Source organism: Sphaerodactylus townsendi, linkage group LG07 (genome assembly GCF_021028975.2).
Source record: "Sphaerodactylus townsendi isolate TG3544 linkage group LG07, MPM_Stown_v2.3, whole genome shotgun sequence".
In the NCBI taxonomy this organism is placed as follows: domain Eukaryota; kingdom Metazoa; phylum Chordata; class Lepidosauria; order Squamata; family Sphaerodactylidae; genus Sphaerodactylus; species Sphaerodactylus townsendi.
This window is the reverse complement of record NC_059431.1, coordinates 54,367,064-54,394,255: the sequence shown is the minus strand read 5'-3', so window position 1 is coordinate 54,394,255 and position 27,192 is coordinate 54,367,064. Positions and strand designations below refer to the sequence as shown.

At 40.0% G+C, this 27,192-nt stretch overlaps 1 protein-coding gene across 1 annotated transcript in view; it reads left to right on the top strand.

The window, feature by feature from the left end:
• Nucleotides 1-27,192, top strand: part of TMEM232 (transmembrane protein 232) — a 194,093-nt gene that overhangs the window by 6,463 nt on the left and 160,438 nt on the right. Inside the window, exons 3-4 of the mRNA XM_048503411.1 lie at nucleotides 4,815-4,965; nucleotides 23,937-24,048. Coding sequence (XP_048359368.1) covers nucleotides 4,829-4,965; nucleotides 23,937-24,048 — 249 coding nt within the window. The 5' untranslated portion in view covers nucleotides 4,815-4,828. The remainder of the gene's footprint in view (nucleotides 1-4,814; nucleotides 4,966-23,936; nucleotides 24,049-27,192) is intronic.

Here is a 27,192-nt window from a genome sequence, read left to right as displayed (position 1 = left end):
TGAAAAGCTGTGACTAGTCCAAGGTCACCCAGCTGGTGTGTGTGGGAGTGCAACAGGAAGTGTGAAACAGGAAGCTGGACTAGATAGACCTGTAGATTGATCAGTCAGGGCTCTTCTTATGTTCCTATGTTTTTAATCACCTAGAGGGCAATATTTGTACGGCACCAAAAAATTTTGGATGTACAATTTTTGTTAATAATCTATGAAACTGAGTAGAAATATTATGGGAGAAGAGGATTGCTATCTGCTTTTTTTCATGGGGAAAGGATATAGGACTGCACTTTTTTCCTGCACAGATGAAAAAATATCAGAGGATTAGAGCTAGAAAAACATCTACAGAAGAAATGCAATATCAGCCTGGTATGAAACCACGAGATTTGCCATGCCTGGTATAAATGCCATGATGTCTCAGTGCAGAGGTGTATCAGGGGGAAATGGTGCCTGGGGACAACACCTGCTCTGGGTGCTCCCCCTGTGCCCCCTGTGCCTGGGGGCAAGGCTCAGGGGCAGGGCTCGGAGCTGGACTAGATTGACCTTTTCAATAGACTACTGCTGCTGTGTGCCCCCAAGCTGCCCCCTGAGCCGCCCCCGCCTCCCTGCAGGTGATAAGCCTTTCTCAGCGTCTCTCAACCCTGACCTGTGAGGGGCCTGGGGGAGCTAAGCTGAGGCAGTTCCTCGGACAGGCACTGCGGGCTGTTCTAAGTGCTCTTTCTTCTTGTGCTAACCCAGCTCTTCTGAGCCAGGTCAGCGTGGGAGAGGAGGGGGGTGGGGGGTGATTTTGCGCCTCACCGCCATTGCGTCCAGGTCACTTGACCCCCCCTGTCCCTGTGGGTGGTATGCCCTTCCGCAGTGTTCGGTCCTTGCCAAAGGTTTTCAGTAGAGTACTATGTTCTGTACTTCAGTAATCATGGGAACCCTAGGCTCTAGAAAACACATTCTTCGTCTGGGTTTGGATATAGCTGCCCACGGCCCTGGTCCTGCTAGTGCTATTGAAATGACTTATTTATTTATTATTATTGCATTTATAAACCACCCTATTCCCTATTTATATCTTAGATTAAGATGATAATCAGAATCAGTATGAATCAGCATGATGATATGAATAATAAACCATATTTCTATGTTATTCAAATTCTATTGACATTCTTATAATCAAGGAGGGATACAGAAGATTTTGGCATTTGCTGGTAGACAGAATTGAATGAGATTTGCCTGGGAAACAATACTACAATTGTATTTTTGACAAAAGTATAATGAATGAACATAGATTTAACTGATGGGAACCACAGACTTGATTAAAAATTGTAAATTGCTACTTTACTGGAGCATTTTATAAGAAATAAAGAATTCAGATGTATTTGGAATTAACACAGGCAGAATGGCGATTTATCTCCAGAAGAATGAAAAATATCAAACTGATCTATTCAGAAAGTCAGAGTAATCTGCTCTTTTTATTAGGGTCGGCTTTTCATTCCCTTGTGACTGAAATGAATTAAGATGAATGGTAGATTAGATTTGGTGAAAAATTTTACTCCCTGAATATCTTCATATCAACTTTGTTATTTGCTGAAACAGTTCTCGGTATTGTAACTGGAGCACAGAGCTCAGAGTCTTTTTCTATTTGAGTTTAGGATTCATTTCTCAGACACAAATAATAAGAAAGAATTTGAACTGGGAGACTCATGTTCAAATCTCCATTCTGCTATAAAGCTCATTGGATGACCTTCTCTCAGCCCAATTTATTTCGCTGGGGTGCTGTCAGGGAGCTCCTTAGGGTAAATGGCAGCATATTTTGCAGTACTAAGTTTTCAGTCAAACTCTCAGCTGTAACCAAATGTGCTTGGGTTGACACAGTAATATGCAGGAAATGAACAGGACATGGGTCGAAGTGCTAATAAAGGATACTGAATATTTCATGCCCTAAGGTTTGACATTAAAATGAAAAGAAACAGAGCAGGCTTAGAAAAGAAGACAAAGGTAAAACTGAAATGATCAGACATCGTTTACCTTGGAGAACTGGGGTGACAGGCAAGTAGCCACAATAGTATTTCAATGCATGTTCAAATAAAAATGCCACCTTCCCATCAAATGCCAGTAGTACTAAATTCTAAAATTCTTCTGAGGGCACTTCCAGGTTCCCTTCCTGTCTTTCTGATAATTTTTTCTCATATTTATTTATTTGCTCTATTTATAGCCTGTCTTTCTCCTTGAGGCTCAAGGCAGATCACAGAATATAAAACAGTTCAATTAGTCAGCGTAAGGCAGCCAATTAACTATGAACAACGTAATAGGACTAGGATTACAGAATTAGAAAACAATATGAACAACAAACTGCAATACATACTGTAAAGAATACAGAAAGCTGAATTTGAGGTTAAGACAATGAAGTGAAAACAAAATGCTGTCTACAATCATTGCAGTAGGCAATAATTCCATTATGAAGGCGGTCTCTTGGGATGGATGCTACTCTCTTTTCTAGCACAGGTCTCCACTGTTCACACTGTCTGTATATGCACTCTTTGGGGCTGTAAACAAATGGTAAACAAAGGAGCCTTGAAGAAAGAGCAGGGGACACAAACATAAACTCCCCACAGTAAACTCCCTGAGGTTTAACAAAAAGGCATAGAGGCCTAAGTCTGATGTTGTCTCTTGACACTGGTATTCAGAGGTTTACTGCCCCTGAATGTGGAAGTTCTGCACAATTTCAGCACAAGACAGATTTTTCAAGAGCAAGTCAAGAAAGTAGATTCTGAGTTTGTGCCCAAGCAGCCGGCAGCAGCTTCTGGTCTTGGCTACCCAGGCTGATGAATGCTCACCATATAAATTCAAAATAATACATAAGCACTTCCCCCTCTCTCTGGGAAGAACCTTTGGGTCATCCCGGGGTTACTTTGGGCTGCACCCTTAGTAATTAGAGGACGAATCTGCAGTGCTTGGAGTTCTTGTAGATACAAGTTTGAAAAAGGCATTCAGAGAAAGAGATGGAAATTTAGGTTGACTTGTACTGTGGCTTATTTGAGCAGGTTTGATATTAATCCAAATTGGCTATTATATCTGGCAATGCTTGGGAGAAATGCAAAGGAATGAGTGGAGGGTTATAAAACATTATTCATAGCAGTAATAAAACATTTTGAAAGCATTTTAAGTCGTATGACTTAAAAGTATTTTAAGTGTCATACGACTTAAAATGCTTTTACGTGTTACAACAGTTTTGAAAGCATTTTGAAAATGTCAATTTTTTAAAATCTCTGCTGTATGCCATGGCCCATTGCTGTGTTCAGATTTGTGAGTTGAGACGTGTCTATAATGTGATGGTGGCTTTGAGATGACCTGGTGCAAAAAATCGTTCTTTGGTTGTAGTGGGGGAGGGTGGCTGCCCATGGAGTGGGCGCAGAATTCAGATTTTGCCCCGGGCTCCATTTTTCCTATCTATGCCTGCTTCCAGCTTCAGGTTGAGAAATTACTGGAGATGTTGGGAGTGAAGTCTGAGGAGGGCAGGGTGGGGGGGGGGGGGTAGGACGAGTTATAGAGGCCACCTTCCAAAGAGGCTATTTTCTCCAGGTGAATGGATCTGTGTTCTAATCCCAAGAGGCTTTAGAATTCTATTCATCAGTATTACTATTAATATCCCAAAACAACAATTTCTTGAAATAAGGAAGATATGGCAAACTTAGTAGGTATTTATATTTAAAATGCAGTATGACTCTGAATGCATTTCATTGATATTTAAGGCTACTTTATGGATATCTGTTTTGGCCAATAGGCTTCATAATTGATATGTTTTGATTTGATAAACTTCTCTACAACTACTCTAGAGTATGAGACTGAAACTGTCTGATCAATAAGTTGTTAAGCTGAAGTAATGGGAGTAAAATCAATGGAATAAATTGGCTTAAATTCAAGTACTTTTGCTTAACTGTGTATTGTGGATAGGGCTATAAATCTATAAGTTTAACCATATCTCAATTATTTGACTTTATTTATTATTGTTACTAATTTTTCTGATTTGACAGCAATGCAATTTTAATGTAATCATAGAGATTAATACTTCAGAGCATTATGCAATAATTTTTATCTAAGGATCTCCAAATGGTTCCCCTCCCCATTTTTTCCTGTGGCAGCTGGCTGAAAAGAGATGGCATTATGGTAGAATGTATTTAATGTTATATGCTGATTGTAAATTGTAGCTATTTATGTAAGACTAGCAGACCCGGCCATGCTTTGCTGTGGCTTTCTGGGGGAGGGGGGGTTAGGAAGGGAAGGGAGGAGGAAGTGGAATGGTGTACCGGCTGTTCCAAGCAGCTTGGGTTGGCACGCTCCTTCTTCCTGTCCCGGCGATTTTCAATGGCTTTGTCCTGGCGTGCTGACGGTGGTGAGTGTGACGCGGAAGGGAGGAGGAAGGGGAGAGGATGACCGGCGGTTTCCTGAGCCTTTTCGTTGAATGCTCTGCAGCAGGGTGGCTTGGCTGGCGGTACCACACATGGCGAGGTGAAGGGGGGCAAGGCACGTCCCCCTGTGATACGGCGGCCCCTCATTGGTCCACCCCTGCGATACGGGGGCCCCTCATTAGTCTGCCGTGGCTTTCCCTAAACGTGGGTTTTACTGGGCTCCGGTGTGACCTGGAAGCCCTGTGATGGTCCAGAAACCTGTCCAGAATGGACACCGGCGGCGTGGCAAAATTTGGGGGCAATCTGTCCAGCCGTTTCCACGTTAGGGCGTGAGGAACAAACGCACGGTTAGCTTTTTATATATATAGATAGAAAGGTTTATACTTTCATTTTTTAATGACAGTAACATTCTTCTATTTTTATAAGGCCAATAGAGTGAAATGCCCATTCTTAAAGAGCCGGTGGAATTCCGCTTTGGTATTGTAACCAATAAAGAACATCAAGAACTTCAGTGGAAATTATGGAAGAAGCATCTGAACAATTCTTCAAAAACATCCAAGCCAAAGACTGTACAAAAGTGAGTGTAAATAAAACAGGCACATGGACATTTTTATGCAGCAGCATTGAAATAATTTATGCCTTAGGTTCTTTGAAATCTTTGCAAGAGTTAAGAGAGAAGCTGTTTTAAAGAATAAATTATATATAAAAGAAGGTAGCTCTTGGAGAGCTTTCAAGGAAGCAATAGCAGGATTTAGCAACCTTAGCAGATGACAGGTCAAGAAATGGTTCCAAAGTTATAAATCTGGGAGACACGGTAAATTATTCCTCCTCAAGATGGTAAGAGGCTAATGGTTCTAACCCAAGCAGAGGTATATTCTTCTAAGGCTGTAGATGTCAGTGGGCTGAGAAGAGTGTAACTCTGCTTAGGGTGCCATGACAAGGGATCTGATGGGAATTTGTAATGACTCATGTTTAATAAAGTGAAGTGAAGTCCTAAGTCCACTGAAGACAATAGCATTAGAAGGGTATCACTCTGGATGGAATTGTGTTGTAACTGTCCATTAAGGGCTACCAGAGGTGAACTGTAGATGTCAAGCTTGTCTTATGCCTGGTACCTGGAAGAAAACAGCCTGTTGCCCATGAAGAATTCAGTTATCAAGGTCGAGTTTGTACAGTTTTGCATAGTAGGGTGCAAAATGGAAAGACATGAAATGGCTTTAAGACTGAAATAGTGTGTATGATTTATTTAGATATAAGCCCTATTGTGGATACAATTTTCTTGCAAGTTAAAAATACATATAATTTGGTGTAATGTTCTTTCAGTTCAGTTTAAATAGATTTTAAAATTATTTATATTTTGCATATGAGTTTTTCTTTCTTTTTCATCATGTCACATTGGGTGATTTTTCTAGCTATTTAAGTACATTAATGCTCTTGACATTTGCTGATTAGGATTCTTGCCTCTAGAGAAATTAAAGTAGCACATGTTTCAGATCTCAAATGAGATAAATAATTTTGGTTGATTTTAGTTTAAAGGGGCTGTAGTAATCGCACCTAAGCAATCAGTTACACCTGATCAGGTTCTCCATAGAGTGTCTCAGAGAATTTCAAAAATATATTTCATTTTTTAATAGATGTGAATAAGCAGAGCAGAAAAATGAAAATAGAATCAAAACAGTTCTAAGCACTACCAGGTGTAATCTTGGGGTGGGGTGGGGAGCCGCTCAGAAAGTGGTGTGATCCCAGCGCCAGTGAAAATACCACTTGCACCTGTGTAAGGGACGTTTATGCCAGTACAGAGCCGCTTATGCCAGTGCTGGAAAACAGTGCAACTCCCAGGCACCAGTGCAGCTGTGCTCCAGTACTCCAATGCTGATGCTAAAAGGAATGTTCTTGTGGGTGGGGACCAGCTTTAGTCTGCTCCTTAAACCCTGTTGGCCCAGGAACATCTCCATTTAATGGTAGAGACTTGTATCAGCAAAATCAGTGGTGCAGATGCACTCAGATGCATAGGCCACTTTCATGGGGAAGGAGCAGCGTCGCTTTTGGCTTGCTGTCTGTGGTGTAGGGAGCCTCTTTGGTGATAATGTGGCTGCACAATTGCTGCACTGTTTTCAGCTACAATACAACTACCCTTTCCTCAGGATTGCACTGCCCAAAAAAAAACATAAAATTATCTAAAAGATTATCTAAAAATCTATAAACAATAACTAATCATGGTTACTATTAACAATTAAAATGATGAAAAAAGTTTGAGTCTAGTGGCACCTTTAAGACTAACTAAGTTTTATTCTTGCTGTAAGTTTTTGTGCACGTGCACATTTCTTCAGACACATGTATCTGAATAAGTGTGCATGCATGGTGTTTATACCAAGAATAAAACTTTGTTAGTCCTAAAGAGGCCGCTGGACTCAAAATGTTTTTTTTTTGGGCTGCTTCAGATCACCATGGTCACCCACTTAAATACAACATTAACAGCCACTCTTTAGAGAAGTTTAGGAACTTCCAGTACCTGGACTTAAATATTCACCATTCTGGCTCCTGGACCCACAGACAATTAACCCTGAAGAAAGCAAACATCAGTCTATTATTCGTCTTCTTTTTTTACTGCATGGGGTGAGGGCATTATGATCTTCCCACTATAAAAATCTTTAATGTATATGCTGCAGCAGCATGGGTTGGAGCCTCTCAAGAGCTGGATAGACTTCAAGCAAGATTTATGAGTGATCTTCAAGGTACCCAACTGTGTTCCAAATGCAGTTCTCTAATTAGAAATGGGTGAGTGACTTACAGAGCGTGGTCTGTAACATTAAAGATCTCATGGGGTGAAGGTTTGCTAACCTATTAGCTCAGGATGATTATTACAGTAACTAATGAATCTGGCAGCAAGAAAAGCTGCCTCAATTGGTCTTTCTTGCTCCTTTTTAGCTTTTGGGGTATGACATCATACTTAAATTTCTAGTGTAGGGATTACAGGATATTGCTACAGCTGATCTCTGGACCTGTGCCAATATTGTTTGTTGCCTGACCTGTTCTCATATAAATTATGTGGTCCCATTGTGTTGTGCTAATTACTGGAAAACCCTGATGGTTTTTTACTATTGATGGCTATTCAGAAAAGCAAGGCTAAATGTATTTCCATCTGAAAACCTTCATGGTAGGCAAAGAAGTGTTCCTTATCAGACTATGCCCTTGTAGCTCTCAGGATATCAAAATCTTACCACATATTCTTCTTTTTTGCAAATTTTATCATTGTGAGTGTCAACAGGGGATTTTTCCTCTATTGTTGAAATTTAGAGGTAGTACAAAATAATCCTGCATACATTTTTTGTTAGAAGGCAAAAATTTTAGGATCACATTAAATGTTGCAAAATTTCTGGCAGAGGTTTTCAGAATTAAAAACCAGATAACTCAAGCAACTGTTCCCCTGTTGTAATATTTTGCTCCTAAATCTATGTAACCTTACCCTTTCGTTCCTTTAATCTATGGACCTGTTTGTTATACTGTTTTCTGCTGTATGTATGTTTTATGGGTCAATTGACTACAACAGTAAATCTTAAGATTAATTTTTGTTATATTTCCTAACCATTTTCTTCATGTGTCTGATCTGCTTAATTTTTTGATGGTTTTGTTCTAAAATTTGATTTGGGGTTATCAAAAAGATCTTCATCTGTAAAACGTTCTGGTGGTTTTCATCTGAAATTTGGATTCTTGGTGATCTTGCTCTAAAATCCAATCTTCAGTGTTCAAAAAAATCTTCATCTGTGGGTCATATTGCCAATTGTATGGCTCGGTCTACTATCTTTAATGGTCGATTCCCCACTTCAAAAATGAAAGTAGATACAAACCGGTTTGGTAAGATTTGGGACCTTTTGAACACAGTTTCATGGTCCCCACTGCAGCTTCTGCCCCCTTGTTCCCAGAAACGCAGCAGCCATGCAAGAATCCCCACTGTCAGCGGATCAAACACGTGATCTGCTCAGGGGCTATCCTGATTGGCTGCTGTGTTGTGCTGGGGCAGGAATTTTTTTTACTTTCAAACTGACGGATTCACATCTGTGCAAGCATGCGCAGAACGATTCTACGCAAAGATGAAGAAACGGGCGATTAAAACAAAGCCCTGTTTCCACGCACCTCCATGTACTCGGATCCATGTGGATACAACATGTAGCACTGCTTTGTATTGACTTCTACTCAGTCAATCAGTCAAAACTGGCCCCATGTTGCTTCATATCAACGTGGATCTCTGGTCCTCAAAATAAAAAAAAGGGCTGCATGCACATCACGCATAGCCCACTGTGTCGATTGGATGGGAGGCTCCACATCACTCACAAGGGCGGGTAGTTTGAATCTGGATTTACCCCCCCCCCCACTTCCTCACTGCTCCAGATTGCCCACGCATTTTTTGAAAAGGTCTACTTTCTTCTAGGTTCTAAAATAACACGTGCTGAGGGTGGGGGTGGGGGTGGGCGGGCGCCAGAAACGGGAAGAATGTGCGTTCAGCGCTGGCGAAGTGGGGAGTTCTGTAGGAAACCTGGATATTTGGAGTGACGAGCACGCATCTAATCGTGAGTGGGGAATTGACCAATGATTGCTTTTCTATTACGTAAGAGCACTTCTGATGCAAGTAAGATTCTCCAGTAATATTCTTTAGAAACACATCTGAGTTGTGGATTTTTCTCTGTTCCCTGAGCTTCTGGAAATTCAATTTTCTCCTCATTTCTCAATGTTCTCTTCTGCTTGTTGTCTGTATGACCAGGATGTTCCAGTTGGGTATGAGTTATTTTTACTATGTCTTGTGTGTTCTCCCGGGCTTTTTATTTAAATATAATCAGGTTCAATGCAAGTTCCTGTCTGATGCTCTACAAAACTCTCTTTAACTTCTGACAGTGAATTCTGGTTGTTGAATCTCATGTTTTAAACTCTTGAAATCATCTTTCATATTCTGAAACCCAAAGAGCCTTTGGTTAACTGGGGGAGGGGGAAAATCTTCTTTTTCTCCTCCTCCTCCTCCTCTTCCTCCTCCTCTGATTGGCTTATTATCAGAGAGATTAGTTGGAGCTGTTTATCTCTGCAATGCTTGTGGCCATTTTTGAAATTTGAGTTGCCGCATCAGAATCACATCTCAAATATAATTGCAGCAAATGTAATTTCACTATATCCACAAGGTGGCAGCAATGTGTTAGACTAACTGGAGTTTTTAAATTGTTAATTGAGGCTGAAGATAACTGTTTACTTAAGGAGTGGGATTAAGATAAAAGCTGTTTCTTGTTCATATGGTCTGCTGGAAACATTCTCGTTATGGTATGAATCAATCTTTAACTAAATATCCTGAAGCAAATTTCAGCTTCACCTAGTATGCCTCCAACAGTCATCCACTTTAACAAAGAAGTATCTCAAATACTTGTAAATCTCTCCCAAAATCCCATATCCCCCACTCAGGGTCAAAAGAAGGCAGGAGTTCCATGGACCAACATCAAATTAGTAAATAGATCAGCTTGTTGCTGGCTCTCTAATTAAGTTCTTGTCCATCTTGAAAATATCTGAGTTTGAAGAATTTGTTTGTCCTGAGCCAAAAGATTGTGTAATCCATTGAGTATGCAGAGGCCCTTGTAATTGTTCAAGTCCAATCCAAGCCAAGAAAAGGTAGCTCCAGACAAACCCCCCCACAGATCTTGAGTAAAAAGTTGTGTAATCCTCCAGTATGTTGAAAATTTCATTTTAGTGCAAAAAATATTTTATAATCCTTCAATATTCGAAGAATCTTACTAAAGATCAATACAAGAAAGAAACAGAAACTTTAAAAAAATCACGAGAAGACACACACAGAGAGAACAAAAGTAAAAAAGAAAAGAAGAAAAGAAAAGAGGGGGGGTGAGAGGCTGCCTCTTTGAGCCAAAGGGCTGCTTGTTCTTACTGATCCTCGTTGGTACCAAAATTAGTGGGTCAGAATAAACCCAAGTTAGTTCATCTGTCAAATTAAAAGATCCCCAGAAATATTGAGGAGGCAAGAACTTGACCTAGTCTGCTTTTAAGCCATCTGAATGTACCTTTAAATAAGTACAACTGGGTGCTACTGAAAGCTCAACTGATCAAAGCACCATCTTCTCCAGAACTCTCATTACAAACTCTTCTCTATCCACCTTTAATCCTTTATTTCTAGGATCTTGTCAGACCTTAGTAGTCAGCACATCTAGCACAAGAATAAATTACAGCCCAATCCAGAGGGAAGAATGAAGTCTTGGGAACAGTGTGAGCTTGCGCCGATGTGTGTTTGCCCCACTGGCATAAGGGACAAACACACCAGCAGAGAAGGCAAATACACAGGTGGGGGGGGGGTGCAGCGCAGCTCCATGGCACCCAAACCTGGAAGAGTCTGCTTCTCCACAACTCCACTAAAGTATCAAGCCATGCCACCACAGGAAGGCGTGGGCTGGAGGTGTTCCCAGAGATGGAGATGACTGCAGCGGAAGACTTATGCCACCAGAAAGTGTGACATAAGTTGTTTTGAGCAATGATTTTTTTCAGGTGGTTGAGAGGGGTTTTTTTTGCTTTGCTGTGCCACCCAAAATCTCCTTGGAGGCAGCGCAGTGGTGCAGAAGCAGTGCTGTTCTTGGTACAGAAGCAGTGGTGCAGAAGCAGTGCTGCTGCATGCTCTGGATTGGGCTGCTAGACTGGAGATATGGACATCCTTGATGTATTCCTTTTTAAAAGATAGTTGCATATTGTTTCATATAAATACTTTGAATTCAACTCATAAACCTTGAGCCACAATTTAGATTTCCAAGTGTTTTCAATAAAAAAGACCAGGCTGTATTATCAAATGCTTTTTCAGCATCTAAAAGAATAAATGCCACTTTTTTTCTTCTCCCCACCCCACATCAAAAATGTCTATTGTTTTGACTACAAGATGGACATTGTCCTTCATATATCTTTTTGATATAAAACCTTCTGATGCCCATGGATAACTCTTGTTATACATTTCCTTAATTTTTTTGCTACTATTGGAGCAAAAATTTATAGTCCATTATTTAGCAGTGAGATGGGTCTATAAGACTGTGGCAGTGTTGGAGCATTACCTTCTTTGTGAAGAAATGTTATGTGAGCTTCTTTCCACAACGAGGGCAATACTTCCTCTTTATTTATTCCACTCATTACTTTTTGTAGTGATAATATTAAATTGTCTCTCAAGCACTTGTAATACATTGCTGTAAATCCATTTGGTCCTGATGGTTTGTCTTTTTTCAATTCCTTTATGACTTGTGTAATCACTTGAATTGTAATACTTTCAAATATATCCCTATGTTCCAATGTGAACTTTTCAGTATGCATTCCCTTTATCACTCCTCCATTCCATCTTCTGTTGTAAATTTTTACTGTATAATTCTGAAAAAAGCATGGAACTTTTGGTATCTTCCTTTCTACATGTGTAATTTGATCTCCCTTCTTCATTCCTGTGATCTTCTTTCACTGTCTTTCCCTAGATAATCTGCCAAATATCTTCCAGGTTTATTCACATGTTCAAAATGTCTTTGTTTTACAGTGCAGTATAGATTGGGGGGCAGCTGTGGCTGGTGATAGCGCTGTGAAGGTGGCACCATGTCACCTCCAAAGGGGCTCCAGGCAGCATAGGCGGAAAGGAAATTCAAAATTCTTCCTGATTCACCCAAAGAACTTGTGGTGAATTGGGGGAAGTGACCAACTCACAGCAGGGGAAGGCAACATCATCTTGCAGTGAACTTGTTTTCCCTCAAGAATGACCAAACTTTCCTAGCCCATCCTTGATGCCTCTAATACGGATGGTTGCTACCACCAGGATCCTATTTTTTCCCATTAGGGACCTGCCTGCTTCTAATAAACAAGAAGATGGGGCTGCCTAATGGCTGAGAATACCTCTCTCCCCAAGTAAGAATAACTCAACTCTCTTTTTATATCTGCATGCCCAAGATTGTGGATGACTTGAGAAAGCTAAAGGACTATTCTCCACACCAATGTTAATGTTAAAAAAAGCTAACCAAGGTAAGCAGGTTTTATTCAGACAGTCAATGTGAAAACTTAGTAAAATATTCCCCCCTCAGGCAGAACCAATATACATGTAACCAAAACACAAGAGAAACAACTAACCGAGCATATTATTCACTAACTATGCTATACTAAACCCTATTATTTTCCTAATTCCCCAGAGATTCCTCAGCCAGAATAGCTGCCAGCAACTGACAATGGTCTTAACAAGCTGATGCCATCCTCCTCCTGATAGGTGGTGAGCCTTCAGTGGGAGGATTCCAAGAGTCTTCTTTCTCCATTATCCGAGTGGTTGAGGTCTATATAGATCCATCACAAAGCTCCATCTGGGAATGTGACTGTGCTAGGTGCATTCCCAGCACAAAAGGTGCTGGAAGCCGACTGAGGTCTACCCCCACCCCTGGGAATGGCCCCAGAGTGCCCCCCAGCACACTGCCATCCAGGATGCTGTTGACACTGCTCCTAAAGCTGCATTGGGCTTCCCAAAATCTTTGTTTCTTCTTCAATTTCAAACATATCTAATTGGCTCCTTCATTATTTAACCTCAGTTAGGGTTGCTTTGTCAAAGCTTTTTTATGCTGCTCCTCCATAATCTGCCCATTATTTTCCTGGTTTGTTACAATTTTTTCTGTTTTGTTTTGCAGCTGTAGCTATTACATTCCCTCTCATAAAAGCTTTACTGATTTCCGGACTTTCGGTATTAAAATAGCTCTGGTTGGCCATGTCTGGATTTGTTTCAGCCAATGAAGCTCAAATGTGCAGTCCTGAGGGCTGTTTAAGCCTCTCTGGGTGAAGGAAAGTGCAGGGGAAAGCTGCAGGAACACCTGAGGCAATTTCAACCAACAAGACATTGTAGTAGAAGTAACACTATAATTAATTTATTTAAGATATTTCTGTACCACCTCTTCAGAGTCCTTCTTGAGGGAGCTTACTGCTAAAATCATTACAATGTAAACAAAACCGCCCTAAAACAAGCCATTGGGCATAAGCATCATAAAAACTATTCCTATAACAGAAGCAGACTATTAAGGTAAGATCTGTAATTAAATGCCTTGGTAAAAAGAACTGTTTTCACATGGTGCTTAAAAGGAAGGGAAGAAGACTCCAGGTGAGCCTCAAGGGCAAGGTCTTTCCAAAGGCAAGGAGCCATCACAGAAAATGCCTTGCCTCTAGTAACTGCCCACCTCAGCTCTGGTGGTGGGGACACAGAGAGCAGGACTTGAGAGTTAGATCTTAATTGAATAGCAGGATAGTAAGCAGGAAGACACTGATTCCTGGTACCCTGACTCCAAGAAATTTACAGCCAAATCCAGAACCTCTGGTGGCTGGGACAGCGCTGCTGCAGTGCCATTCCACTGCCTCCAGAGAACTTTCTGGTGGTGTGGGGAGGAAGAAAAAAACATAAACACCACTACCACCAGAGAGCCCTCCATAGGGTTTAATGGAATTACACCATCCCAAAGGTTAATGTAAGTCCAGAAAATGGGCTGTGGCACAACTAGCCATAGACCCAGGGTGGAGCTGACTGATGTCAGCCCCACCTCCTGGGAATGCCTGCATTGTCCCATCCAATTGGGACTTCAGTGCAGCTCTGTGGTGGCCCAGATTTCCAAGTTTCACAGCCACAAACCTGAGGGGTGGCCGACCACCACCGCCTTTGCCCCCTTTCCTGGCATGGGTGCCTCTAGCACTGGTGGAGGGGGGGGGAACACATTGGCACAGCCCCATGCTGCAATTGTAAGTGGATTTGTCTCCACCATCTGGATTGACTGTTAGGGATTTAAAGTAAGAACCAACACTTTGGATTGTGCCTGGAAACTAATGGGCAGTCAGTGCTGATGTTTCAACACAAGAGTGCCTTAGAGGAGACTTGAGCCTCCAGCTGTAGACCAGGGCAGGTGAGACTCACCCAGCAGACACATGGCAACCATATTTCACAATGTTGAACGTAATTGAGCATTAGGGACAGGAAAAACAAGAATGGTATTGTGGGTGCAGAATGGAGAGACTAGCTATGCAAACAACTCAGTTTATAGTTTGCTGGCAAGAGAGGTTTTGTTGGGAGAGATTTGCCCAGTTGTTTCTTTCTTCTTGCTGCATTTTCTTGTGGACTTCTGTATGCACATTCACACAGGCAACACTTGGTAATCAGGTCCAGTTCTAAAGTCAGCACAAAAAGTTCACAATACAGATGCTGAATCCAAAGTGATGGTACAGCAGATGTGAATCTGAAGGTATGAGCCAAGGTCATGATGGAGTAGACAATGTTGCCGAGCATATGCTACACCTCCCTCCTTGCAGGTCACTACTCAATCACCTTATGCAACGCTCATAGGGCCTGAGGGATATGGGGGGGGGGGAGAGCAAACTGGGCTCCCTGCTGCTGGCCTGGCACCAGGGGGCTAAGGAGCTTCTGTGCTCGGTCCTGGTTGTGGCTCTGGGTCTGATCTCACAGTTTTTGTGCTGGCCCCCAGTTGTGGTGCTTGGTCTGATCCCACAGGGGCTGTCTACTCCTGTGGTGCCACTGCTGCCAACTGGAATTAGAATGTCATGCCCCCATCTGATTTCTCAACCAAGGAGTCCTCAGGGTCTCTGGTTCAGCTGAGTCTTGTTGGGCTATGACAACCTCCAACATGAAGTCTTACTATTAGTGGCTGTTATAGCGCTGTTGAGAGCATTTTGCTTTTAGAAATCACAGTTTGCCTTTCTGCCTCTCCAGTGATTAAAGAGGATACTTCTCACTGTAAAGGTGGCAGTTTTGCTTCTTTAGATGCAGTAACAAAAATTTTATTTTTCATTCTGTCAAAGCCACCATGATCTGTCCCCAGATTATAATGCCTATGTTTATAGACACCTTTTCTGCAAACATGAGCTATTGGATAAAAATAGTGTTGTTACTTTCACATTAAATATTCATTAAGATGAGCTGTGACTGACTGCGTGAAGTATCCAATTAAGTCTTCCAACATCTACAACATCTATGCATAAACCTACGAATGACTTCTGCCTTTTCTATAATATATCATAGATAGTATTTGCCAAAAATTGATAGGGCGATAGTAAAATGTGTATGGAAGAGCAAATTAGAGAGGATGATTTTTGCCTTGGGACTTTGGCATGACTTAGAGCAACCGAATATTACTTTGATTCCTCTTCCACAGCTGGAGGAACTCTCATCTAGCAGTATTTTCTGAACCTAATATGTGCTTTATATCCCAGCATTCTTAAAGCTGGAAGAAAAATATGTTTTCTTACATATTCCTCTTTAATCAATGTACTTTTGAAACTGTCCCTGAAAGAACATTGGGGAATTTGCCACTCCAGAGAAACGGCTTGAAAATTAATATTTTATCTCATAGGCCCATTGCTTACCTTGGGACTCTTCACTGCACAGTGGGATTGTAATGAGGAAGAGGCGTAAGGGGACCATATGGTGCCTGGAGACAAAATTCCCTCCGGGTGCCCGCCCCCACGCAGAGCGCTGCTTACTCACGAGTCAGGATCCAGCCCCTCTTCCTGGCCCAGCATCCGGGACGCAAGAGAAAGTTGCGCTGTGACTGCTGGGCCGGGAAGAGGGGATGGAGCCTGACTCGTGAGTAAGTACTTACTTTTAAAAGCACTTACGAATAAGAGCAGGGGCCAGCCCCTCTTCTTGGCCCAGCAGCCGGGGCGTGACTTTCTTTATACTGTGGGTGCTGGGCCGAGAAGAGGAGCTGGAGCCTGACTCATGAGTAAACAGGGCTTACTTGTGAGTAAGCGCTTACAACCCAAACTCAGGGGTGGTGGTGCTACCCTGCCACTCCATAGAGGCTTCCCAGTTGCATGGGGAGGTTTAAAAAGCTGAAAAGCCTCCCTGCCACCAGGAAGTCCCTACTGAGCAGAATAGACTTATGCAGACTCCCCCAGCCATGCCTCTGTACTGCCTCTGCTATGCTAGTGGTGCTGTTGCAGGGACTTTGGTGTCGTGTGAAATACTGTATGTCAGGGCTGAAGAGGATCACAGTGGTTGTGTGCCAGCTGTTTCACTTTTCTGCCAGGGCAATTGCCCTGGGAAGATGTTCTGCTTCCACAGGTGGATTTGCTCCCCCTTTGGATGGGGCTAATAGTCATCTTTCCATCAATCCCTTTACTTGTTGATTTATCATAAATATGTCAGGCTTGGGCAGTCTAGGATTTAGCCAACATTATTTATGTCATCATTTGTTTGGTTCTGTCGAGTCGATAGCAGTACAGTTCCAAACAAAGTTGTACCCTTCTAAGTCCACTGAAGTCAATGGCTGATTCTGCTGTTATTTTTCATGTCACTGTAGTCTGGCATATGTGCTGCCAAGGATGTAGGTAATGGGGGGTTCTTGGGTTCAACCACCCCATTACATGTCCGAAGCTCCGCCCCCCATTTGTGGTTTTTTTGTATTTTTAAAGTGTTTTTGTTTTTTGGCCTGCAGGGAGTGCAGTTTTTAGACTAGCAGCACCACAAATTCAGGGATGTTTTGGGAGAGGTTTGTTTTGGTTTTGGTGAGGTTTGGTTCAGGGGGTCCAATGCTATGGACTCCCAAAGGGGGTGTCCCCATTTTTCCAATGGGAGCTAATAGAAGATGGGGGCTACACCTTTGAGGGTCCATAACTTTGGACCCCTAAACCAAACTTCACCAAACCTGGATGATATAATCAGGAAAGTCTCTTACTGATACCACCCAGGTATTGTGAAGTTTGGTCCAGGGGGTCCAAAGCTATGGACTCCCAAAGGGGGTGCCCCCATTGTTTCCAATGGGAGCTAATAGAAGATGGTGGCTACACCTTTGAGGGTCCATAACTTTGAACCCCCTGAACCAAACTTCACCAAACCTGGATGGTATTGTAACCTACTTATCCTTGGCCACATCAATCTCCATTGGAGACTTAGGAAATAATATATGACAGCACCCCGTGGCTCAACAAACCAATATGAAATAGCTTGAACAAATTAACAAACTTTTAATTTTAACTGAGGTTTGGTGAGGTTTGGTTCAGGGGGTCCAATGCTATGGACTCCCAAATAGCTTGAACAAATTAACAAACTTTTAATTTTAACTGAGGTTTTGGTGAGGTTTGGTTCAGGGGGTCCAATGCTATGGACTCCCAAAGGGGGTGCCCCCATTGTTTCCAATGGGAGCTAATAGAAGATGGTGGCTACACCTTTGAGGGTCCATAACTTTGAACCCCCTGAACCAAACTTCACCAAACCTGGATGGTATTGTAACCTACTTATCCTTGGCCACATCAATCTCCATTGGAGACTTAGGAAATAATATATGACAGCACCCCGTGGCTCAACAAACCAATATGAAATAGCTTGAACAAATTAACAAACTTTTAATTTTAACACAACTTTCTATCATTTAAGGATAAATAATAGTGAATATATAGTGAGTATATATATACAGCACAACTCAATTGTACAAAATCTTCAGTGCTGTTTTAAGAAAAAGCACTCAGAACAGTTACCACTACTAACAGTGTCTAGTAATGAAAGAATAGCAATAAAGTCCAAACTATTAATCAAGCAGGGCTTCTTTCTCCCATCTGACCTTCTGCGTCTGATGTAGCTGCTGCAGGTCTTCCCTCAATTTGGGCCTGCAAAAAATGCAGGCCATTCCCTCAATTTCAAAGCTATAGGCCTTCCTTTCTCCTACTGCAGGCCAGGATCAATTGAGGGAGGGTTACGTGGGTTAACAACCTAATATTTCCATGACATTGGGGTAAAATTCTAATATATTTTTCCCTTTCTTATTGGGACCCAACACATACCTGTGTAAAAAAAAAAATAAGTCATTCCCTCAATTAGAAGCTGTAGGCCTTCAGCTTCTCCTACTGCAGGCCGTAGATCAATTCGAGGGAGGGTTTAGGGCTCTTGCAGTTGGTAATAAGTAAGCAAGCTTACCAACTGCACATGCTCAGTGAGCTTTTATCCCCTGGGCCCTAAGATTCAACAAAAACAAAAAATACTAAAATAGCATGGGTTACAGTATCATTAGGAGAGTCTCCTAAAGATACCCTGAAAGTTTGGGTAACAATTGCACCCCTGACAGCAGGCACCCCCCAAAATTTCCCCAGATTCTCCTTTTAAATCCACCCCCTTCGGCATGAATTTAAAGGGAGAATCTGAGGTCCCCAGTTTAAACATTGAAAATGATGCTGTTTCAGGGTGGGGGAGAATCCACCTCAAAACAGCATCACTTTCAATGTTGTTTTAACTGGGGACTCCAGATTCTCCCTTTAAGGTGGATTTAAAAGGAGAATTTGGGCTCTCTAGTTTAAACACCATTGAAATGGTTGCTGATGGAGGTGGATTCCAGTATGACAGCGGCCGCCAATGCGGGGGGGGGGGGGGACTCAGATTTTGCACCAGGCTCCATTTTCCCTAGCTACGTTTCTGCCCAGAGGTGAGGGCAGAAGGACCTGCTGGCTGCCGACTAGGAGCCCAGCTGGTGGGGGGAGGGCAGGGCAGTGGAGTCTTCCATCCCTGGCCTCGGAGAGCTGCTTTTATAAGCAATGAGGCTTGGGGCGGGACTTGGGGAGGTGTGTCCATGCCCCAGGGGCAGGTGCTGGTGTGGCCCTGCCACCAACCCCCCCCCCCAAAAAAAATCTATACTTATGTCCCTGTGTGCTGCTACTGCTCTGGCCATCCATTTGGAAGTAATGTAGACATTTTATCGTTTGTGGCTCTTGTGTTGGTCTTATGTAGGGCTGATTTGTACATTTGTTTTTGTTAGACATGTATCCCACCTTTTCATTGACGTGCTCAAGTCAGCTTAAAACATTACAAGTTTGTAGGAAGTCACAGCAAATCATCATAATGTGAATATAATCCTCGATTGAAAGTTGGAGACCATGACCTGATTCATCGCTGGCTGCAGTCCATCCAATTGTTCAGTTGCAGTGATAAAAAATGGGTTATGCACATTCATCTACCACAGATAATTGAGAGGTCTTTGGTGGTAGCAGCAACAACTGGAAAAACGGATGGAAAAAGAAACTGATTTGTGCTATTACTGTGGTTGGCCTACAAATAGCATTTTCTAGCAGAAGAAATTTTCATAACTTCCTAGAAGTTCTTAAATTTAAAGAACTGCTTTATGTAGTATTCACTTTTTGAAATGCTGACTGTCTTATTAATATTCAATTTAATTCATGACATAGCTTAATTGCTCCTGCCAGCTCATTGTTATTTACTCACCTACTGTTTATTAAAATGATTTTCCTATCCCATATGCTTCTTTAAAATTCTAGCATAGCAGATTACAAATTTTGCATCAGTTGTAATAGATTGCAAGCAAAGATTTAAATTTCAGGGGAAATCTAAAGTTAGGGGGTTAAGAGCTCATGTATCTAATCTGGAGGAACCGGGTTTGATTCTCTGCTCTGCCGCCTGAGCTGTGGAGGCTTATCTGGGGAATTCAGATTAGCCTGTGCACTCCCACACATGCCAGCTGGGTGACCTTGAGCTAGTCACAGCTTCTCGGAGCTCTCTCAGCCCCACCCACCTCACAGGGTGTTTGTTGTGAGGGGGGAACGGCAAGGAGATTGTCAGCCCCTTTGAGTCTCCTGCAGGAGAGAAAGGTGGGGGGGGGGAATATATATATATATTTTTTTTAAATATTTTTATTGATATTTCGGAATTATTACAGATTTATATTGTATACTTTATATACATCCTCCATATCATTTTTCCCCTCCTTTCTCCTCCTCCCTCCTCTCTTCTCTCTCTTCTTTAGATTTACAAGAGCAGCAGGTCCATCTCTTTTCTAATCTTCTTGTCCATTTTTTCTTCTGTAATTCCAATTCTCGTTTAGCCAGTCTTTGAATTCCATCCAAATCTCCTTCATATCCTTTTTGTTTTTCTTGCCATATATTTGATTTCTTTGACATTGTGCTCTTAAAAATTTCTAATTGTATTTGCTCCCATCACATATTCCAACCATTTCTGCATTGTCCAGGATTTTTTTTGTCCTTTCCACCCCTTACATGCTATATTACTGCATGGACCTATTTCTAATCATGAATTTGAAAAGTTTTCTTTCTTTCTTCTATTATAGTATAGTCGACTATACTTATAAATAGTAAATCTATATTTATTTTTATTTTTACCTTTTACATATTTTTTTTCTATGTATTTTATCACATTTTCCCACATATTTTTTTTTTACTTCTATACATTCTAGCCACATATGGGTATATATTGCATTTTTTTCTCCACAATGCTAAATTATTTCGGACTGAGCCCACTTATCATATATGCCAACTGTTTCCTGTGTTCTATACCATTTTAATATTAATTTCTTCTCTAGTTCTTGCATATTTATCTATTCATTTTATTTTATTCATATTATCTATAATCCTGGCTTTAATAAGGTCTATGTCTTTCTTTCACTCCATCTTGTTGCCATTTTTTCCATTATGATGATCTATCATGAATTTTGATCTTCTATCATGTTTTTGTATATAACTCCTAATATTTGTCCTTTCTTTTCCTCATATATTTTTATACAACTTTTCATTATACACTCTTCCTCCCTCCTGGAGGCTTCTTTTATCTTTTCCCAGATTCCTCTTAATAGTAACCAATTTTCTTTTACCTCCTTTCTCTATAAAATTTGGAAACGGTATTAATTTCTCCTCCCTCCCTCTTTCATTGTACAGTTGTGCTACCTTTGTATATTCCTTGTCTGTGTAGAGATCTTATTGTTTGTGCTCCTTCCCTGTCCAACCATGCTCATGTAGTGGTGCCAAGCACTCCAGTAGCTCTCTTGGCATCCATTTTCCTCTTCCATTTCTCCCAGATTTCCACATTAACACCTTTCTAGGGCCTTTTAATTCTTTTTTGTCTTTCTATTTTTGAACAACTTGAATATGTTATTCCAAAGCTTCACCCGTGTTCAAGTTTATTTCATTTTCTAACTTCATCCATCTGTCTCTTTTATCTATTTGAATTCCCATCAAACTTTTTTTATTTGGGAAATGCCTCGTAATATTCCTGTAATTTTGGGAGCCCCCAGCCCATTAGTTTTTTAGACATATAGACTATTTTATTCATCACTCTTGGTTTCTTTTGATTAAATGCCCATAGTTTAATTTTCTTATCCCATTCTTCAAATTGTTTTTTCTTAATCTCCAACGGCAAAGTACGAAATAGATAGAAGAGTTTTGGCATTATACACATTTTTAATGCTACTATCTCCTTCCTTTAGAAATAGATAGATTCTTTCCCTTTGCTACACTCCTTTTAATTGTTTCCCATTATTTTTTTCCATATTACTTTGTAATTATATTTAAACATCTTTTCCTTCTTATTTGTTAATGTTATACCTAAATATTTAATCTTCTTCTTCACCATTTCTTTTCCTAGTAGTTTTTTTTTTCTATATTTATTCCCAGGATTTCAGATTTCTCCATATTAACCACCAAACCAGAATGCTTTTGAAAGTCTTCTAATATTATTTTTAATTCTTTTAAAGTTTCTACAGGGTTAGTTGTTATTAGTAATAAATCATCTGCAAATAAGTTTAATATTATTTCTTCTTTATTGATTTTATAGCCTTTGATCCTACCATTATTTCTAATTCTATCCGCTAGGTATTCCATTGCTACTACAAATAATGATGGAGAAAGCGGACATCCTTGTTTCACCCCTCTTTCTATCCTAATTTCTTCCGACCATCCATTATTTATCATAATCTTTGCTTTATTGTTTTGTATAATTCTTTTAATATCGTTATTAATCCCTTTCCAAATCCCGCCTGTTCCATTATTTGGAATAAATATGTATGGCTAACTGTGTCAAATGCTTTATAGACATCTAATTTTATCATGGCATATTTTTATCCTTACCATGTTCCATCACATTCAATACATTTCTTATGGGATAGCTAATATCTCTATCCTTCACGACTCCGTATTGATCTTGACCAATTATTTTTTGGTAATATTGCCTTTATTCTGTTCGACAATATTTTAGTAAATATTTTATAATCCTGGTTTAATAAACTTATAGGTCTGTATGATTCAACCTGTTCTGGATTGGCGCTCTGGTTTTAATATAGTGATTATTTCTGTTTCTCTCCATGTTTCTGGTATTTTCTGTCCCTTTAATATCTTATTATATAACCTTTGTAATTCAGGTATTAATATTTCTGCCATTTCTTTGTAATACTCTGCTGTAAATCCATCTAAACCAGGAGACTTGTTGGTCTTTAATTCTTTTATTACTAAGCCTATTTCTTCTTGTGTTATATCTTTCTCCATACTTTGTTTCTCCTCCTGTGTTAGATCTTTTTTATGTATTTCCTCTATCCTTTCTGTGTCTATCCTTTTAAATAATTTTTGATAAAATTGTGCAAACCTTTGTCTAATTCTTATGTTTCTGTTATTCTTTCTTTGTTTTCACTTATTATTGATTTAACTCTTTGTTTTTTTTTTGTTCTTTAAATAATTGGCTAGTTGTTTCATTGACTTTATATTGGTTCTTTGAAATTGATTTTTGACCCATGTGTCTTTTTTCCATAACTCTAATTGATCCAATTCCTCCAGTTGTTTATTTAGTAGTTTTAATTCATTATAGTCAGTTATATTATTTTTGTTCTGTAGTTTGTCTCTGCAGTCTTTGATTTTTTCCACTAATTGATGTCTTTCCTTATTTAATGCCTTTTTCTGTCTTTTTTGTATTTCTATACAATACCCTCTCATTACTGCCTTCGAGGCATCCCACAACATCCCGTCAGAGACGGTGTTTCTATTTTCTAAAAAATAGTTTTTCATTCCTTCCTGTAAAATCTTCTTATTTCTTTCATTCTTCATTATAATATTGTCATATCTCCATCTATACTGTTTGTCCTCTTTTGCCAGTCTGAGTGTAGCTACCACCGGAGCATGGTCTGACACCCACTCTTTGTGTGTCTGAATCTCTACACATTGTATAGACTCCATGTTCTTTGTCAGAATATAGTCTATGTATGTAAATTTTTTATGTCTGTTAGAAGGGGGGGGGGAATATAAATCCAAACTCTTCTCTTCTTCTAAATTATTATGTTAAAAATGACCCTTACATATCCTTATTTTGAAATCATGACTGTAGTTCTGTAATAGAAACAAAGGAGACAAAAGAGTCTAGACAAGTTCAACTGAATCACATACTGAGTCCACCAAGAAAGAAATGTCACACTGAATCCTGTAGGATTTATTTGTTTAGGCAATTTATGTGCTGCTTGAAGTGGCTTACAAAAATAAACCATAGTAAAAACATAATTCACTATAAAATGTTAGCAGTTAAAACCCAATGTTAAAAACTCAACATGAAATACTGAGCCGCTTAAATTCTGCTGCTGTTCTTTAGAATTTTCCTGTGGTTGGATGTTGTTAATGAGGAGACTACATTACTTGAGTTTATTAGGATGATAATACTGGTGGAAAGAGTACCAAATAGCAATGGAATTTTGAAATAGTTTACTTTTGAAACAGCAATCAAACTGAAATATTTTATTGGGTTTTTAGAAATCCTTTCCAACTTACAGAAGAATTCATTGAGGACTTCAATAATTCACTAAACACAGATGACAAGGAAGAATTCATGGAGCTAGCTAGAAAAATGCTTGCCAGATGCAAGGTTTGTATACACTGAAGAATTTCTAGAAAGACATTAATGATAACCATCTGTTAATGTTACATTTTTACTGTAGAATCTCATAGTTAAAAAGTAATATTAATATTACTAATTTACAATTCTCATTATTTACTTTTTAAAAGATTTATGTTAAGAATTTCATTAGAATACTGCTCTAGTCTGATTTAATTCTTTAAGATATTCTGAGCAGCCCTTTTAAAGCTTGCAAAAATAGGTAATGCGTAGAAACAACAGTAATTTGGATTATGAAGGTATTTTAAAAGCAATAACATTGCCATTCAGTAAATACAATCAAGAAACCTGTGAGATTACAGCAATTTCTATTGCTTTCCAAATGAAATTATTATACTTTTTTTTGGCAAGTTTAAAAATTCATTTGCATACCATAAGTGTTGAGTATGAGTTTTATCTTGTGCTCCTTCTGCCCTCCCCCACTGTTTATTTGGCAGGAAGAAGTCACTAACTTCATTCATCAGAAAGCTTTCATAATTGGCACTGTTTCATAGCTATCAGAGATTCATAGTACAGTTCGGCAGATTTGAATTATATTTACTGTCTGACAAAATTAGCATTAGATAACTTTTTTGGAACATATTAAGAGAGTTCTATAATAGATGTGTAAATGTTCAATTTCCAGTATGGTATGGCATTCGTTGACAAAAAAGTAGGCCTATTTTACTTATTTAAGAATATAACACCGTACAGTAATTCAACAAGGCATTTAAAACATTTCCTATTTAGATTTTCTACTTGGAATTTTACTTTCATAGAACTTCATTTTCTACAGAGCTTCTGGACCCTTGGGACCCTTTATCTTCTATCTTGACTGAATTGAGATGAATAAGATAGGATGGCAATAATGAACTCCTATCTGTAGCAGAGAAGTGATTCTTTGGGGCATAGTGACCAAAATGATTGGTGTGTGAGGCAGCCCTTCACCATGAGCAGCCCATTGCACACAATTGTGTTTCTTGATGCAACACTCAAGCCTGGAGTTCCTTCCTGAGTGATTTGGTAGCTGAGCTCATGAGTTGAACCAACTGGGGATGTTGGATAAACCTGTATATAATTGGTGTCAAGAGCAGGACTGCTGTGGCATTCTTTAAATTTAACCTTATTTGTTGCAATTATAGATCAGCCAGGATTGTCACACAGACAGATTAATCAGCGCATCTACATGCAGCAAAATTTCAACATACTAATTTCAATAGTACAAACATAATTAATAAAAAAGACTTAACCAGCTATGCTAAGGCACAAGGTTTGGTCACTATAAAGGTGATCTTGTTGGAACAATCTGAGCAAGGATGGAAATAAAATATTAATCATGTCTGTTTGATGAAGATTGCATTTGATAAGATTGTAGTTACATGTAGAGGCCAAATGTCCCTGTACAGATGGCAATTAAAGTTTAACCCTTCTGGATTAACTTCATTTTCCTCACATAATTCCTGGTCATTCTGGGAGATTCTTAATGCTGGGAGTGTGGTTGGAGCTGTGATTAGAGGACTGTTCCCACATGCATGAGGCACATGTTCTAGTAGTCCAACTTCATCCTTCTGTTTTGCTGATGATCAGCTGGTTGCTGGTAAAATGTAAGCTTTGCCTTCTTGTCAGCAACTGGCTGAGTGGGATGCAAGCTCATGGTCCCTGTTAGCCTTCACACAGTAAACTGTTGAGTTGTTAGGACTGCTTTTTGTGAATGTGCAGTTGTGTGTGTCCTTGTTGCTGAACTGGTGTCTGATTCTCCTTTCTTGGCAAAAGGTTGGTGTTCATTTTGCTCATGCTCCAAAACTGAGCCTTTCAACAAGAGAGATTTTGGCCATTTTATTGGGGTCACCTTTACCAAGTGAGTTAGAGAACCATTTGGGTGGTATTGCAGGAGTGACCATTTTTCCTTCTGTGGGTGTATGCTAGACCAAGGGGACTTATAGTTCCAGGAAGGCTGTCAAACTTATATCTGTAGAACTCCTTGGTTTGAGTTCATTAGACCTCATACTTGTTACTCCACAGTCCTCCTTGCTTTTTGTGTGTGCACTCTTCCCACCCCTGTTGTGTTCTACATGTGGATGGCAACAGGCTGATTTCAGGGACATGGGTGTGTCAGCATTTGCTAGTTGGATATTTTCATCTCTGCCTGTTATAAAGCCACCTGCATGGTGCATTATGATTGGGTGGGTTGGTGTGGACACATCACTGGTGAAAGTAGCACATCACTGATGCTGGCATGGCACCAGTATACTGGATATCCTATGCTTGCTCTTCAGATGGAAAACATGTACGTACAAGACCTCACTCCAAGATGCACACAACCTAGATACTTCACTGTTTCTGGATATTTGTCAGTGGTTACCTTAATTTGGATGGGCGACTTCCAAGGACTACCAGGGTCATGACGTGGAGGCAGGCAGTGGCAAACCACCTCCAAATTTCTCTTGTCTTGAAAACCCTATGAGTTGCCATAAGACAACTATGAATTGATGGCACACACACACACATTCACCTGAATATTTCCCGCAGAATTGTACAAATGCTCATTTGGGCTGCCCTTCAGTTATGCATGTAGCCTACTGGCTGGAATTATATCCTGAAATACAGGTGCATGCCACCTTCCCACTAAGTAGAAAAGATGGCATCAATAAAATATATCCCATTGCTCATACTGAGAGCTGAGAATCTGCAATGGGTAATAAAAATCAGATTTCCTGAAATGAGAGAAATTTTTTGATCTCCTTTTGTAGCAGTAAAGAAAAAAATATGGCCTGTCAAAAATGACATGTGTTGGGTAATTATTGTTGATCACTTTGGCGTATGTTAATTCATTTAATGGAATGCATAAAGAATGCATTTTAAAATGGTAACAAAAATACCTTCCTCCTTTGGTTAAAAATTGGTCAGGGTGTAACCCTTATACACATTAAACTTTAATCCATATAACAGAAAAATCTACCCCCAAACTTAATTAGGTTTCACAGAGCAAACCAGAGATGCTTATATAATTTGTTTCAGTGAGATTTGCTGATGTGATTTAGTCCTATATAGACAGCAGCAGCAGCATAACAGCCTTTTTACAACTTGGTTGAGGTAATTAATTGCTTTTGTTGTGAGGTACTTCAGATGGTAATA